A 15,608-nucleotide genomic window follows, 5' to 3' on the forward strand; every position below is an offset into this window, starting at 1 on the left:
TTAATTACCTGTATTTCAGTTTTAATGGTGTCAAAGTCACTAGAAATTATTTATTTTACTTTCATCTAACTCTGCCATCTGCAGGTGGAGGTGGTGAGGTGCACTTTTATGTTTTACTTGCCCTGTATTTGGAGCAGGTTTCACTGTTTTTTTTAAACTGGGGTAGATAACCAGGCCAACAGTAACTTCTGTTCCTAAGGGTCTTCCTTGACTTGTCAGGGGTCATTACGGGGGGTCCGCATATTAGATGTGACACAGGTCTTTATGACAGATGCCCTCCTGAAATAATCCTCTTATTTATTATCATTGGAACCAGCACAAGACTAGCCACAAGGGGGCCTCAGAGACATTTTAGATTCACTTTTATACTTCTCTTATGACGTTCACCCATTTTTACTGATACATGTATTACTAGACGACCAGCATTTATTCTTTTATCCAGGGTCAGGGCCTACACCTACTGACGTTCTTTGCACATTTATAGTTTAGAATGTTAAGAAATCCAAAATGTTATTTGTACTGATCCAATAATGCTGAAGTCCTAAAAAAAGTGTTCAAAAAAGCATGCCTAAGATTATTGCGCAATATTGTATAGTAGAAATTTCTCATATACTGTACTGGGCAAAAGACACATAAAAGTAATGCTGTAAACAACTATGTCTTTTGTGAATTAAATTAAATGTTTCCACATTAACAAAATATTATAAGGAGCAGTAAATTGGTGTTCAACTGCTCACCTTCCCTAATCATCAACTGGGTTACATCTTAAAGCAGTTTTCAAAAGTCGATCTCAGAGAAGGCCTTTTTTGACAACAGATGCACTAGCAGCTCTATCCTCGATGACACCTGGCCAGGTTCAAGGCATCCCACAGTGTGCTTAAGGCTTTCTACACTGCAGAACTGTGAAGAATCTTCTTGCTGGTAGCATCACCAGCTAGACTGGTGTGGTCATATTTTCTGGTTCAACTTCTGTTGCTGCATTCTAAACTAAATGGAGAGTATTTATTTAAATACTAGAACATCCAGACAGTAAGGTATTACAATAGTCAAACCTAGATGTACCAAAAGCATCCTTTTTTTTTTTTGCATCATTAAACAACATAATTGTTAATTTAGCAATATTTTATGCATTGAAGGAAAGACTGTGTCGGATCTCAGTTTCTTTGAGAGAGCAGTGGGCTTAAGACACATCCTCAGTAAAGTAAGTATAGAGAGCTCACCATTTACATTTAAAACTAATAATGATCAGTCAAATAGACCTGAGCCTGGAGAGAGATGCTCTCTTTACTCCAACAGCATTTTCTACTCTAGCAAGGAGAATATTATGAACAGTGGTCAAGCAGCACAAGCAAGGAGACACAACCCTGGTCAGAGGACAGTAGCAGGTCAACTATGATGAAACCCAAATCCTGAATGATACATTCATAATTGTTGTTCCTATATAGGTGTGAGCATAATTGCTGTGCTATATTTTCTAGGATCTTGGAGATAATGGGAGAGTTTGATACTGATCCAGCAGCACTAAGGGGTTTTTCTATAACTCAGAAGGCTTTCCTTACATTCTGTTTAAAATACTATTCATTTATTTTGGTGCCATTTACATTAAAATTTCCAAATGTGGTCTGTTTTAAGATATGCATACGATCGTTATACCATGGTGCTAGTAAGGGGAGATACATTATCTAACGTTTAGCGGAATATTTATTCTAGACATTCAGTAGCCCAATCCAGAGGTGGGAAGAAATGAAATGCAAATACTTTGTTAATGTACTTAAGTAGATTTTACTGGTATTCATATTTTACTTCACTATTGGACAACTTTTTACTTTTACTCATTACATTTTTTTAACAAATATCTGTACTTTAGTTTTAATCTATTTAGTGACATGATCAATAATTTTTCTTTTCATTGCATGCTGTTTTAAACCCATCAATCTATTTTTTGTATTGTGCGGCATTTAGAATCTACCACCGGTGTATCATTTCCTGGCTCTCACAAACCACAGACGTAGGCTAGTTTATGGATCTCACAATGAGCAGGTCAGAAGTCAGCAAGAACTATGAAGCTAACATGGATGAGACAGAGGGAGTCAGTGATGTAAACCGAGAACAGAGACATTCATTATAATGTTTAATCCTTTTGTAATGATATATTGATATGATGTGAGGTCCAGTTACCAGCCTGACACTAAAACACGTAGTAGTAATAGCTTTTGACTTAACGACGTGTAAGAGCCCAAACTTCTTTACTTAACTTGAGAGAAAAAGTGTAGTCAGTACTTCAACTTTCAATCTGTTCTTCCACTTTATACCACATCATACTGCACATGGACACTTTAAGGACAATCACCAAATCACTCTAATTTGTACTGTCAATATCTGCCATACGAATCCATGTATATACATATATTTTCATATATTTTATGTAGTTTATACTTTTTTATTTATCTACCTTTTTTATTTGTATGTGACAAATAAAACTTTGATTTGATTTGATTTGATTTGATTCTACTAGAGTGAAGGATGTGTGTACTTTTGCCACTTTTGACAGTTGTAAAAAGCTACATGTAATTTCACTACGTGATGCTCTGTATGAATGTGTATGTGACAAATAAAATTTGATTTTATTTGATTTGATTTGATATCTATAATAAAAGTGTTGATCTAATATTTAACAGTCCCATCTCCAGACCAAAGGCACTGGCTATGAATTCAGCCTTATCAAATTTAATGTTAATTGAGTCGCTAAATCAAATTAAAATTAATTTTCTGGGAACGATCAGGACTCTTCCATGCATCACAGACATCTACAACAAGAATTGCAGGGTGCGAGCCATGAGAACTATCAAGACTTCCAGCACCCTGCACACAGACTCTTCTTCGTGCTCCCATCATGGAAGCGCAGCCAGATTCTGAGGATCAATCGCAGAGTGACTATTTCTACTATATACTATTATATTGTGTGCATGTTCTTTTTCTTTGGGGACAAGTGACTATGTGACAAAAAAACATTGAACATCATTGAGCCTTGAAATAGTTATAAACTAAGCAAAGTTTACTACTGGATTTACCACACTTCCTTTTAATTCTTTTGAATTAGCTGTCTACAAGAGCAGGTACAATTTGTCCAGTTTTCTAAAATTGGTAAATTTGACGGAAAATCTTGGATAATTTGCTACAGCTTTTCTGGAGTCTTCGACTTCTGACTGTTTAACTCACCATACTTCTTTTCTGCATGCGCATCTCAGCAGACTTTTTTTCTTTTTTCTCCATAAAAAAAAAAATGCAAAAAAAAAGCGTGATTTTGTACAGTACTTTTGTACAATACTGTACAGGAAATACATTTAAATGGAGCCATTTAATTTGCCTTAGTTCTCAATTACTTTATTGATCTTTAATTTACTGTGAATTAATTTCTGTTAAAAATACATTTTATATGCAGCTTTACAAATCATCTGATATTTTATTATATGTTGGTCTAGTCTAAATTACTTGGACAACATGAAATATTTTCCACGCTCTATAATTTTAATCAGTTTTATAACCAATATTATTATATCAAGTGTACTTAATTTACAGGGGGAAGACCAGAAAACCTGAGAAAGTGGAATATTTCCAGCCTCCCATCAAATTGCCCCGCTCCAGTTTAAGGTAGACTTTGTCACCCCTCTCCATGATCACCAATCCTGCATTAGTAGCTGCCTCTCTGGTTACATCCTGGTCACCAGCAAAGGCAGAAATCATTGGCCATCCATTAAGCATCAAGCTCACCTACAACAGATCAACAGTGGAAAAAAAAAAAACATTTCTATTGCTTTCTGATGACTCTATCTGTTTTTATGAATTTAGCATAAATTTCAAAGTAAGATATACCTGTATAGTTTGTCTGTTGTAAGCTTTCACCACATGGAAGTTAAAGCTGTACACCCCTCTTCTTGGAGCTAAGAAGACACTGCTCTCCTGGTCAAAATGGCCACCAACGTTCACCAAGATCTGTACAGAAGACTATGCAGTAATAACGATATATTGCCCAAAAAACAGCTTTATAGTTGTTAATTATTTCTATGTTTACCTGGTCAAAGTAGATGATCATGGTACGATTGCTCATATCTGTGGGTTCATGGTTGGTCTGGCGAGTGGCAGAGAAGGCCACTCGGCCGGTGCCAGAGCGTACTGACATGCCCAATGCATTGTTAGCTGGTTCTGAAGATGGTGTTGAGTCACACACCACTAAACATTTACCTTCCAGTACAATGGGCTCAGTGTCATTCTGACTTGTCACCAACAAGGGATACCAAAGCAGAATTAACCCTAAAAGAGTTGCCACTCCACTGGATGGACTTCCTAACACTGTATGCATGCTTTTAAACGGTGCACTGGTGGTGTACTAAGTAAAAGAAGGTTTAAATAACCAAAAGCCTAAAAGCAACTACTGTAATTTTCAGTAAAGTTATACTATCTATAGGAAACAAATATGTAGGTTGTTAACTAAAACAAAATTTGAGGGTCAACACCAAAGGATCTGCAGGAAAGAAAAAAGAAAATAAATAGATTAGGATTAGAAATAGTTCTTGGTCATCAGAAAATTTGCTTGTCAACCAAAAGATAATTTTTAGAGGTAAAAGAAGAAATTGTTCATCATCAGGTACCATATTGGCTTACTGTCAACATACGGAAACAGAATCCAAGAGGGAGTATGTGCCAGGAGGAGAAAAAGGAACAACTCCGCTGAGTGACCATCTGTCTTTCACACACTTCCCCTCCCTCCTGGTGTTCCATAACATGCACCCACCGACATCCAACCCTATTCCCATTCCTCCAAAATATTATTTAAATAGTATCTCTCTGGTGAATGCTATATATTTTTATAAGTATTTTCTGAAAATATTTTGCCTATTTTAGGTATTTTTGATAAGTAACATCTTAAATCTTGGCAAACATGTGACTATAACTTTTTAGCTGATTCTTTTATAATTCACACATTACAAACTCATTTTTTCAACAAAGTCATAAAATATATAACACACTCACACACACACTCACACACTCACACACACTCACACACACACATTTCTCCCTTTTCAAGGATTGTTTATTTTAACCCCGACCCCCCCCCCCCATTAAACTACTAAATTGTATTTTATTTCCAATATAACTAAAAAATATAAACACGGTTATTATACAAGTCATGCAAATATTAAATGTTTTTAAATTATTGCTTAGAAACTTAGTAATTGAAAGAGTGTCACCTGTGTGCTGTATCCATTTCTTCTCCACAGTGATGCATAACACAAGAAGAAGCTGACAAATCTATGAAGCATATGACTCCTACCTTATTTATCCTATCTACTGAAGACCCTCCCTCTAGAACAGCCCATTCCATCTCTCTCTCTCTCTCTCTCTCTCTCTCTCTCTCTCTCTCTCTCTCTCTATATAAATGCATATATATCTCCTGAATATATATAAAATAACATTGTTGTTCAAAATGTTTTAAATAAGAAGCAGAAGCAGCATCTAACTGTACTGATTATCATAGCCAAGGGCGTGACTGATATAAGCTTGTGGGTTAAATACCCTAAATATGACTTTTGTTGAATACATGCATTGGGTAGAATTGTAGGACAAACTAGGGTAGTGGATTTATATTTAAACCTGGTCAGCACTTTCAGGGGTGCTATTTACCTTTTCTGACTACATTGTTGTAGTAAACAAGAGCTTATACATGGGTTGGTTTTAGTTTACCTCCGTCCTTCTTGGCAGTTTCTGACTACCATATATAATAGCTGAATATAGCTTTTCTTAGCCTACCTGGTTCACAAGATACTGTTGCTGACTAACTTACTCAATGACTAATGACTGCTCTGCCAGACATGTAAAATGAATCAAAATACCTTATAATCACAGAAAGTGTCCTTAACTGGAAGCAAGCGTTAGGGAGAACGCTTAACCCAGAACCTCCTGAAACACCTTGTTTGTCATAAAAAAGTTCTGGGATGCTAATGGTAGCTTAATAACATTGTTCTACTGTATCCATTAATGCCAGAACCAGTGTTACTAAATAGCTGATGCTTTCATGTGTTTGTAAAGGTATTTGTATTAACACAACTTGCTTTCACATACACAAAGTAAAGAACTAATCTTGTATAATCTCACTTACCAAATTAAACATCGTGTCTTTTCGGAAAAAAATTGGGAAATTCATTACCAGCAAAAGTCTACAGAGAAACATATATTTTTGTGTACATTGAATTCACTGTTATGAATAAAAAATACATAATAAAATAACTATTACATTTTTGTTCAAAATGCCATATTTATAGATTTCTGCCATTTTTTAATACTTATAATACTTTAAAAAATTTTCAATTATTTTGTTTTATGGTAATTGTGAACAACCCAGATGTAACATAATTGATCAACAATCAGCACATAATCCAGCAGTGTCTTTATGCAACATTTCGAATTTTCTCAGAGAAGTTTATATGGATCACAACATTTTCAAAACTAACAAGATTGTGACAGTAAATGGGACTATCACACATGTCCTCTTCTCACACCACACCACACCACACCACACCACAGCACACCACAGCACACCACAGCACAGCACACCACACCACACCACAGCACACCACACCACACCACACCACACCACAGCACCACACCACAGCACAGCACAGCACAGCACACCACACCACACCACACCACAGCACACCACAACACACCACACCACACCACAGCACACCACAACACACCACACCACAGCACACCACACCACACCACAGCACAGCACACCACACCACAGCACAGCACACCACACCACACCACAGCACACCACAGCACAGCACACCACACCACACCACAGCACACCACAGCACACCACACCACAGCACACCACACAGCACAGCACACCACACCACACCACAGCACACCACACACCACACCACAGCACACCACACAGCACACCACAGCACACACCACACCACAGCACACCACACCACACCACAGCACACCACAGCACAGCACAGCACCACACCACAGCACACCACAGCACACCACACCACACCACACCACACCACACACAGCACACCACACCACACCACACAGCACACCACACCACACCACACCACAGCACATCACACCACACCACAGCACACCACAGCACACCACAGTACAGCACACCACCACACCACACCACACCACAGCACACCACAGCACACCACACCACACCACAGCACACAGCACACCACACCACACCACACCACATCACACCACACCACAGCACACCACACCACACCACACCACATCACACCACACCACAGCACATCACACCACACCACACCACACCACACCACAGCACAGCACAGCACAGCACAGCACACCACAGCACAGCACAGCACAGCACACCACACCACAGCACAGCACACCACAGCACAGCACACCACAGCACAGCACAGCACAGCACAGCACAGCACACCACAGCACAGCACACCACACCACACCACATCACACCACACCACAGCACAGCACAGCACAGCACAGCACACCACAGCACCACACACACCACATCACAGCACACCACACCACAGCACAGCACAGCACAGCACAGCACAGCACAGCACAGCACACCACATCACACTACGCCACACCACAACACAGCACACCACACCACAGCACACCACATCACACCACAGCACAGCACAGCACAGCACAGCACAGCACAGCACAGCACACACACACCACAGCACAGCACACCACACCACACCACAGCACACCACACCACACCACACCACACCACACCACAGCACACCACACCACAGCACAGCACACCACACCACACCACAGCACACTCAGTGTTCTACAAGATTGTCTGCTAGCACTGAAAATGTAGCTCTAGTTTATATTATAGAACATATAATTTGCACAAATGCCTCCAGAGTGGACATTTCATTAAGACAAATTGGTTTTGATCAGAAACAATAATAAGACGTCATCTCCTTTTTGCTTTCAATAAAAAAAAAAAAAAAGTAATGAATACAGTACATCATTCACGTTTTTTAACTGTGAATGAAATGACTGCACTGTACAAAGCATGGATAAGCAGGTTAATTGCTAATAAGAAGGAACTTTGTTATCTGAGCAGAACATGAGACTAAACACAGTCCCACGGCATTTCGTGATAGTCACGAAATGTAATCTATTGATTCATGTTCAAGGTTTTTATGTGTCACTCAGCAGATCATGATGGGTAATGCTGACAGAAATGCCAACAGTAATCTTTTCTCCTATTTTAATCAGAGAATAAGGCAGCAAATAAAAAAGTGTTAAGGTAAGTGACAGGTTTATACTGTAATAAATGTGTGTGTATCTAATTCACGAAGTCTTCTCAATTAACCAGGAGAATAAATTTACTGTATTTTGATGGAAGGAACCACTGGCAATGGTTTATAATAGCGAGTAGCTTACCGAATATAAAGCAATAAAAAAGAATGAAATCTCATGCTTAAATGTTGTATAATAGTGCTATAATATAATAGCACCAAAATACTTTCTATTAAAAAAATACAGTCGTCCTTATTGACAAGAAAAAAAGAAATTTGTGTCTATAAACACGAATCAATAGAATACATTTTGTGACTATCTCAGGAAATGCTGTGAGACTGGACTGCAGCCACATCTAGCTTGGATTAAAAGAATAATACTGAAATTATTGGTGTCTGCTTTGGTGTGGAGCTCTCCAGTGGCGCTACTGCTACTGTTACTTTTAACTTTTTTTTGTTGTTGTTTGTTTTTTGACTATTCAGACGTTCAGCAGCGGTGCACTTCTAACACTTTAAGACTCGTAGGGACTGCGTACAGCAGTTAATCCCTGGTAAAAATAACTGTACTTGAACGTGGAAAAGTGGAAAGGGAAGAAAAACTTAAAAAGAGAGCAAGAGGGAAAGTCAGCTAACCACCCAAAGGTGCTTTATGTTCTCTGTTTTGGGGAATGATTCTGTGTTATGAAGCTGTTTTAATGAATGTAAAATGGACATTCTATCAGTTACTCATGCAACTGAGCAACAGTAAAAGATAGGCTTTAAGCTTTAGAAACGACGGAACATCACCAAGCAGCAATAAAACTAGTGCTGTATAAATGTGTGTAAAGCCTTGGAACAGCTTTGTGTATGGCATCAATCTACATTTTTATAAAACGAGTGTTGTAGTAATAATGATTATTGTTGTAATAATGAATCGTTTGAATCGGTTTATTTCAATGAATTGAAGATACTACTCACAAATAGAAATGATTTGTTGTCTCAAGTTCAAATCACTGATGCAATAATCCTCATTTCTGCATTTCTTTCTGGAGCTGCTGATGTGTGAAACTCTTTATTCACTCTTATCTTATTATCACTCTGCTGATAATAATCCAGGTAGTGTTTTAGTTATCTGTGTGTGAGAGACCACACAATGGTGTCAGTTGCTTTACTGTATACAGTATGGATAATTTCAGTTAATTTAATAACCTGTTCAAATTTAGTTCTTTGTCTCTTACTGAATACACAATAATTGATATGCTTGTTGATAATGATTGTTGTTGATGCAGCAAAAAAAATCAGATATGGGGGGACGGGTCCTTAGGGTTGAAACAAACACATATATAAGCCACCACTTTGACTTCAAGTGCAACAATAGCAGCAGTTTTATTATGTAGTATAAGTCCTGATTTCCCCCCAGGTGATGGAACTGCCGGTTTCTAAAAACTCATCAAACCTGCACAAGCACATGGAGGTCATTTAATAATAACATATCTTTAGATTACATAATTGTTGTACTGGTGCGTTGCATCACTGTGTGACTGTGTTTGTTAGCACCAGAGATGGGAATTAACAGGGACTGGGTGGTAAAGTGTCACTGCAGAATTAAGCTTGCTCTAGTGTCTCGATTTAAGTATCATATGAAATTAATAAAAAGTGTTATATTTTAAAGTAGATTTGCTGATGTTGTGTTAAAATCGAGCATTACTGTATAACCAACCATACACTTATGTTGAGAAGGCTGTGTCCAATCAAAGCCGGAGTTGTTCAATGCGAGCAATGTCTGAACCCTGAATCTGCATTTGCGATTTCTCTTATTATAAATGACAAAAAAAAGGCTGCAAAACTGCATACCTCACATTAGACACAAGTGATGGATTGTAGTGTTTTTCTTTTTGCATTGTTTGCTACTGAAATAAACAGTTTTTATTCTCATCTGTATAAATCACTAAACAAATTCAGCGTTCTGCACTTTTCTAGTCTGCAGGAGCAGAGAGCAGTGCAGGGACATCGCTGGAGAGCTACAGTGCTGAGCACAGGGACAGCAACACAGAAACACAGAAAAAAGACTTCTTTTAGGGAGATAAAATAGTTTCTGTTGCGCAATACACAAGTATTGTGTAAATACTCCATACAAGTCCACTTCAAAACTTGACAAAAATTGCATTTAAATTTTGGAAGGTGTTCCTTCAATTTAAAACAACTAGTTTGAGATTTATATCTACTTGTTCTTTTTTAGCTACACTAGAATCCCCCACCCCCCACCCCCACTGTTAAAAAAGTAACTTCTGTAGATTTTTATTTTAAATTAATGACTTTTTACTTTTAGCTGAATAGATTTTTAAACCGGTAACTTTACTTGTACTTAAGTAAAATTTCACTGAAGTAACAGTACTTTTACTTGAGTAAAATATTTATTACTCTTTCCACCTCTGGGTTCAGATATGTTTGAATGATCAAATACAATAACCCCAGTGTAGGGATAAATAGATAAATAAATAGATAGATAGATAGATAGATAGATAGATAGATAGATAGATAGATAGATAGATAGATAGATAGATAGATAGATAGATAGATAGATAGATAGATAGATAGATAGATAGATAGATAGATAGATATAACTTTATTGTCATTGCATAATACAGGTACACAGCAACAAAATGCAGTTTGGCATCTACCAGAAGTGCAAAAAGTAGCAATCGTGCAAATAGTGCAGATAAATATGTATCATATGTACAGCATGTGATATGTATGTAAGCATATGTACAGTGATTAAATATAAAGGCTATAACAGTGCAGAGACGTGTGGACATCATTAAAAGCCTTTGCTATGTTTCTATGTTTAGATAGATAGATAGATAGATAGATAGATAGATAGATAGATAGATAGATAGATAGATAGATAGATAGATAGATAGATAGATAGATAGATAGATAGATAGATAGATAGATAGATAGTAATATTTCTTGTTTTGTTAAAACCCATGAATGTAAAACATGTTAGAGACTGAAAAGCATGCTATTAATTGGAGATATTGAAAGAACACTTTGCATTGAACAAGATTCATTACTTAGTCTGAGCGAAACAGGTAGTTATTCTGAACAAACTGGTAAGTGTTGTTTTGTAACTAAACTGAACAAACTGGTTATTGTTCACTTATAAACTAAAGAAGTTCATTCAGTTTGGATGTGAGAAGAGGGAGTAAAGGGAGTAATGCTATGAAACTATAATGCTATGAAACTTTGATACCTATCACTCTCAAAACTAGAGTGCATTTACAGAAATAGTCACTGAACAACAGAGATGGTAAAAGAACACACATCCTTCACTCTAGTAGAAGTACAGATAGTCATGTTTTAAAAGACTCTGGTAAAAGTTAAAGTTCTGACTACACTTTTTTACTCAAAATAAAGTAAAGAAGTTTGGGCTCTTACATGTAGTGAAAAGCCATTACTACTACCTGTTTCAGGTTTAATATATCAATACACAAGAATTTCAAATTTTGTTATCTATTGAATGTGTACAGGCTGAACATCCACCATATATAGAGCACAAGCAAAGAAAAGATGATGATGATCATGTGATCAGGAATGTCTCAGTTCTCAGTCATGTTTACATCACTGACTCCCTCTGTTTTCATAAACCCACACTTCTTGTTGCCTTCTGCCTGCTCATTGTTAGCTTCACAAACTAGCCTACATCTGTGGTGTGTGAGAGCCAGGACATGATACACCAGTTTTAGGTTGAGAAAGTCGCTTAATGACAGGAAATAGGTTGATTGGCTCAAAAAGGTGCGCAATATTGATCATGTCACCAAATAGATTAAAACTAAAGTAATGAGCCTGGATTGAAAATGTAATGAGTGAAAGTAAAAATCTGTCTGAAAAATAAATAGTGAAGTAAAGTACTGATGCCAGAAAAATTTACATAATTACATTCACAAAGTATTTGTACTTCACTATTTCCCAAATCTGAACAAATTAATGATTGAATCTGAATGAATTATTTATTTTTTAAATTTTTCTTTTGCTAAAAGTGCTTTTTTGCATCTCTTTCATGTGGAAAGAACTCTTATGGTCATGCAGTCATAGGGTGACCCCTTCTGGTGTGGAAGATGATAGTGAAGCAGTGATCATGAAGTGATGAAAAAATGCATTTAAAGATCTAAAAAGGACAAATAGGTCAAATCTTGCAAGAAATTAATATTGATTAATTAGATAAAAAAAATTGTTAGATTTTTGCTTTTGCTTGATGTAATTGAAATGAAAAATTAGTAGAAGCATTTCCAAATGCAGTTTAATCATTTTAGTAAGGGAAATCCAACGTCAGGCAAAACGTTCTCAGAATACTCTTTAACATGGCTAGGAGATCCTGTCATCATCAAAATACTCATCAGAATGTACTACCATTTTAATGTATGTGATAAAAATTAAGGATAAGTGGTAAAATCAGGAACCAGAACATCCTATCATGTTCAAAATGTCCATTAGTATGTTTCTTTTTGCCTGCATGAACATATATTGACTTTACATCCTGAATAGACAGTAAATGATAACTTCAGGAATCATCTTTCTATTCAGGTACACCACTGAGCAGATGTTATTCAGGGGACAGTGACACTGACATGTGTTCCTTGATGGATATGATGTTTTCATTAATGAATAGAGCAGAATGGATCAAATTGTGCAAAGCTATTCATTAAGAAATTGTGTGCGTGCGTGCGTGCGTGCGCACACGCATGTGCGTGTGTGTGTGTGTGTGTGTGTGTGTGTGTGTGTGTGTCAAACTGCATAATACAAACCCATTTCCGAAAAAAAAAAGTTGGGATGCTGAGTAAAAATATAAATAAAACAAAATCCACACGCAATATAACATATTTAAACTAAGGAAAAATTACATTTTCAAGGATTTTCTTTTCCTTAAGGGAAAAAGTGAATTGCAGGCAGGACAGTTTATCATTCTCTCCTACTCTTCTACTATAAAGTTATGTTGTTGTAATAGATGCAGTATGCATCTAGCTTTGTTTTGAACTATGCAAAACCTTCCCTGTTGCTCTAAAACCTCTATGTACCTTTCACCATTGATAGTGCCTTTCCAAATGTGAAAGCTGCCCATTCCATGGGCACTAAACCATGCCCATACTATCAGAGATGCAAGCTTTTGACCTGAGCTCTAAAGACAAGCCAGATGTTCCATCTCTTCTTTTGTCAAATTTAGACACCACATTGAATAATGTCCATATAGAATTGCACCAAATTGTTGACTTTGGCAACCAAAACCACTTCACTGCACTAATCAGTTCTTGATGGCTGCCATATCAGCATGGCCTTATGCCATCCTGTACAATGTTTTGTTATTGTGATCAGGCAAACAATAGCTCCGCACCACTATCCCTGTGGAGTTTCTTTAGATTAATATGAAGCCACACTGGATAATTCCACCTGCAACTTGTCTGCTTGTGTTAGTTGAGATGGTAAGAGGTGGTCTTGATTACACAGAGTGGCAAGGAGGACTCAATGACAGTAAATCTTTCTGTTTTAGGTTTTGGTAGACAATGGAAAATGTTTTTTTATTCACAGCCTTTATTACTTTTGCACTTCAGTCTTCATAGTTAACAAACTGTGTTAGCATGAATATTTTTTTCCTTTACTGTCATATTCTCATACACCATTCAAAAATGTATAAACTTATACTGTACAAGTTCTTTCCCATTATACAGCATGTAATAGTTTTTAGCAATCTTTTACACAGTTAGTGATCTTTTGTTTAATTTAGCTGTTTTTATGTGCTCAGGCAAATGATAGGGGTTACGGTTACCCCTGTGCCCTAATGGGGTGTTCTATAATATTACTGTGACCGGAAGAGAAACTGAATAATTCCCACTGCAATTTAACTACCTCTCCACATTGGGAGTGAATTGGGCTGCTGTTTTTAAGTTTACCAATGGCCCCACCTCCTCAATCTCCAAGAAACAACTGTTGCCAATTACATGGGGATCACATCTCTCCACAGCTTACAGAGAGCTGGGTGGTAAATTTCCTCTATCGTGCTCCTATTTGTTCATGTGATCTCAATGTCATTGTCCCCTCACCGTGTGACTTAGATGTGCAAATCTTGGCAAATACTTTATAGCTCAATGGGCAGTGAAACAAGCACTTTATCTCTCTGTGCAAATTCACATAACTGAGCACCCCATTATACACCCACTGAATTTCTTGAGCTTGTATCAGTTTTATCACATCTCACACTGCACAACACAGGGGAGTTTAGTGGGGTGTAAGGAATGCAAGGGGTCAAGTATCCGTCTTTATCATGACAGGCTATGATAGAAAAAAAAAAGAAAGACATAATTATTAGTGTCTGTGCTTTATACAGTATAAAGCACAAATATTTTATATAGACATCATACAGTAATCATGTAATGATACAAAAATGTAATTTCTCAAGATTTTATTAATATGATATACAATTATTGGTTGCTAATAATTATCTTCACATAATTGACCCACTTCTTTCATCTTTCCATAAAGAAACATTTCAGTGTCGCATTTATAATGACCTTATTATGCAATAGCAACAATCCAAATGAAGCCTGTACTATTTACTATTACAGGCAATGTTTAAGCACATATATTAGCACACTGTATTAGCATTAAGAAACCACAATAAGTTTAATCATTTTTACTACCACATGTGTTTATGGGAATCACATTTATATAAAGCTTGTTATGCATTAGTCAACACTCAATTGAGGTATATAGTGCTTAGCATAGTTGTGACTGTTTTTTAGGTGCCATGTATAGTATAATGATAAAGAGAAGAAGGTATTGCAGTATGATAAAACCCAAAAGGTTTTTTGTGTCTATTCTAGATTTAGTTGAGGTTAATTAATACGTTTTAGGATCCACCTTGCTGGCCACATTCCTGATCTAAAACTAACATACAGATTACATATAGAAAATACATTTACATTCTCCTGCTCTGCTTAGGACAGCACCCTCCCTTCCAGCAATGCAGACAGCACTAGTACAGATTCTGGCTCTTGGAGCAATCTAGTGGCAAATGTGCCATGAAAAAACTCCCTGAAAGGGTATGATGAAGAAACCTTGAGATTCATAGGCAACTCATCCTCATCTGGGTGGTGCCAAATGTACATTCAAAATAATGAAATTCTTTGTGGAGGTGTACTCCACATTCTTGGTGCAGAACTGCTCGTGCAAAGACAAATATATTTGTTTAATCAAGCTTTTTCTTCAGCTAATGTCTATTTTACCTTCAGGTTATTTCTTTTATTTAAGTTGTCA

The 15,608-nt window shown here is 37.0% G+C and overlaps 1 protein-coding gene across 1 annotated transcript; it reads right to left on the minus strand.

Annotated features, from left to right (window-relative positions):
* Positions 1 to 2,496: 2,496 nt before the first annotated feature.
* Positions 2,497 to 5,302, minus strand: cbln12 (cerebellin 12). The gene is made up of 4 exons (XM_046850912.1): positions 5,250 to 5,302; positions 4,073 to 4,522; positions 3,874 to 3,993; positions 2,497 to 3,771 (listed from the first exon to the last, which is right to left on the minus strand). Exons 2-4 carry the CDS (start codon positions 4,358 to 4,360, stop codon positions 3,574 to 3,576), a joined length of 606 nt encoding a protein of 201 aa, XP_046706868.1. The 5' UTR covers positions 4,361 to 4,522; positions 5,250 to 5,302; the 3' UTR covers positions 2,497 to 3,573.
* Positions 5,303 to 15,608: the final 10,306 nt, after the last annotated feature.

The sequence above is a fragment of the Silurus meridionalis genome, chromosome 6 (genome assembly GCF_014805685.1).
Source record: "Silurus meridionalis isolate SWU-2019-XX chromosome 6, ASM1480568v1, whole genome shotgun sequence".
Classification (NCBI taxonomy): Eukaryota; Metazoa; Chordata; class Actinopteri; order Siluriformes; family Siluridae; genus Silurus; species Silurus meridionalis.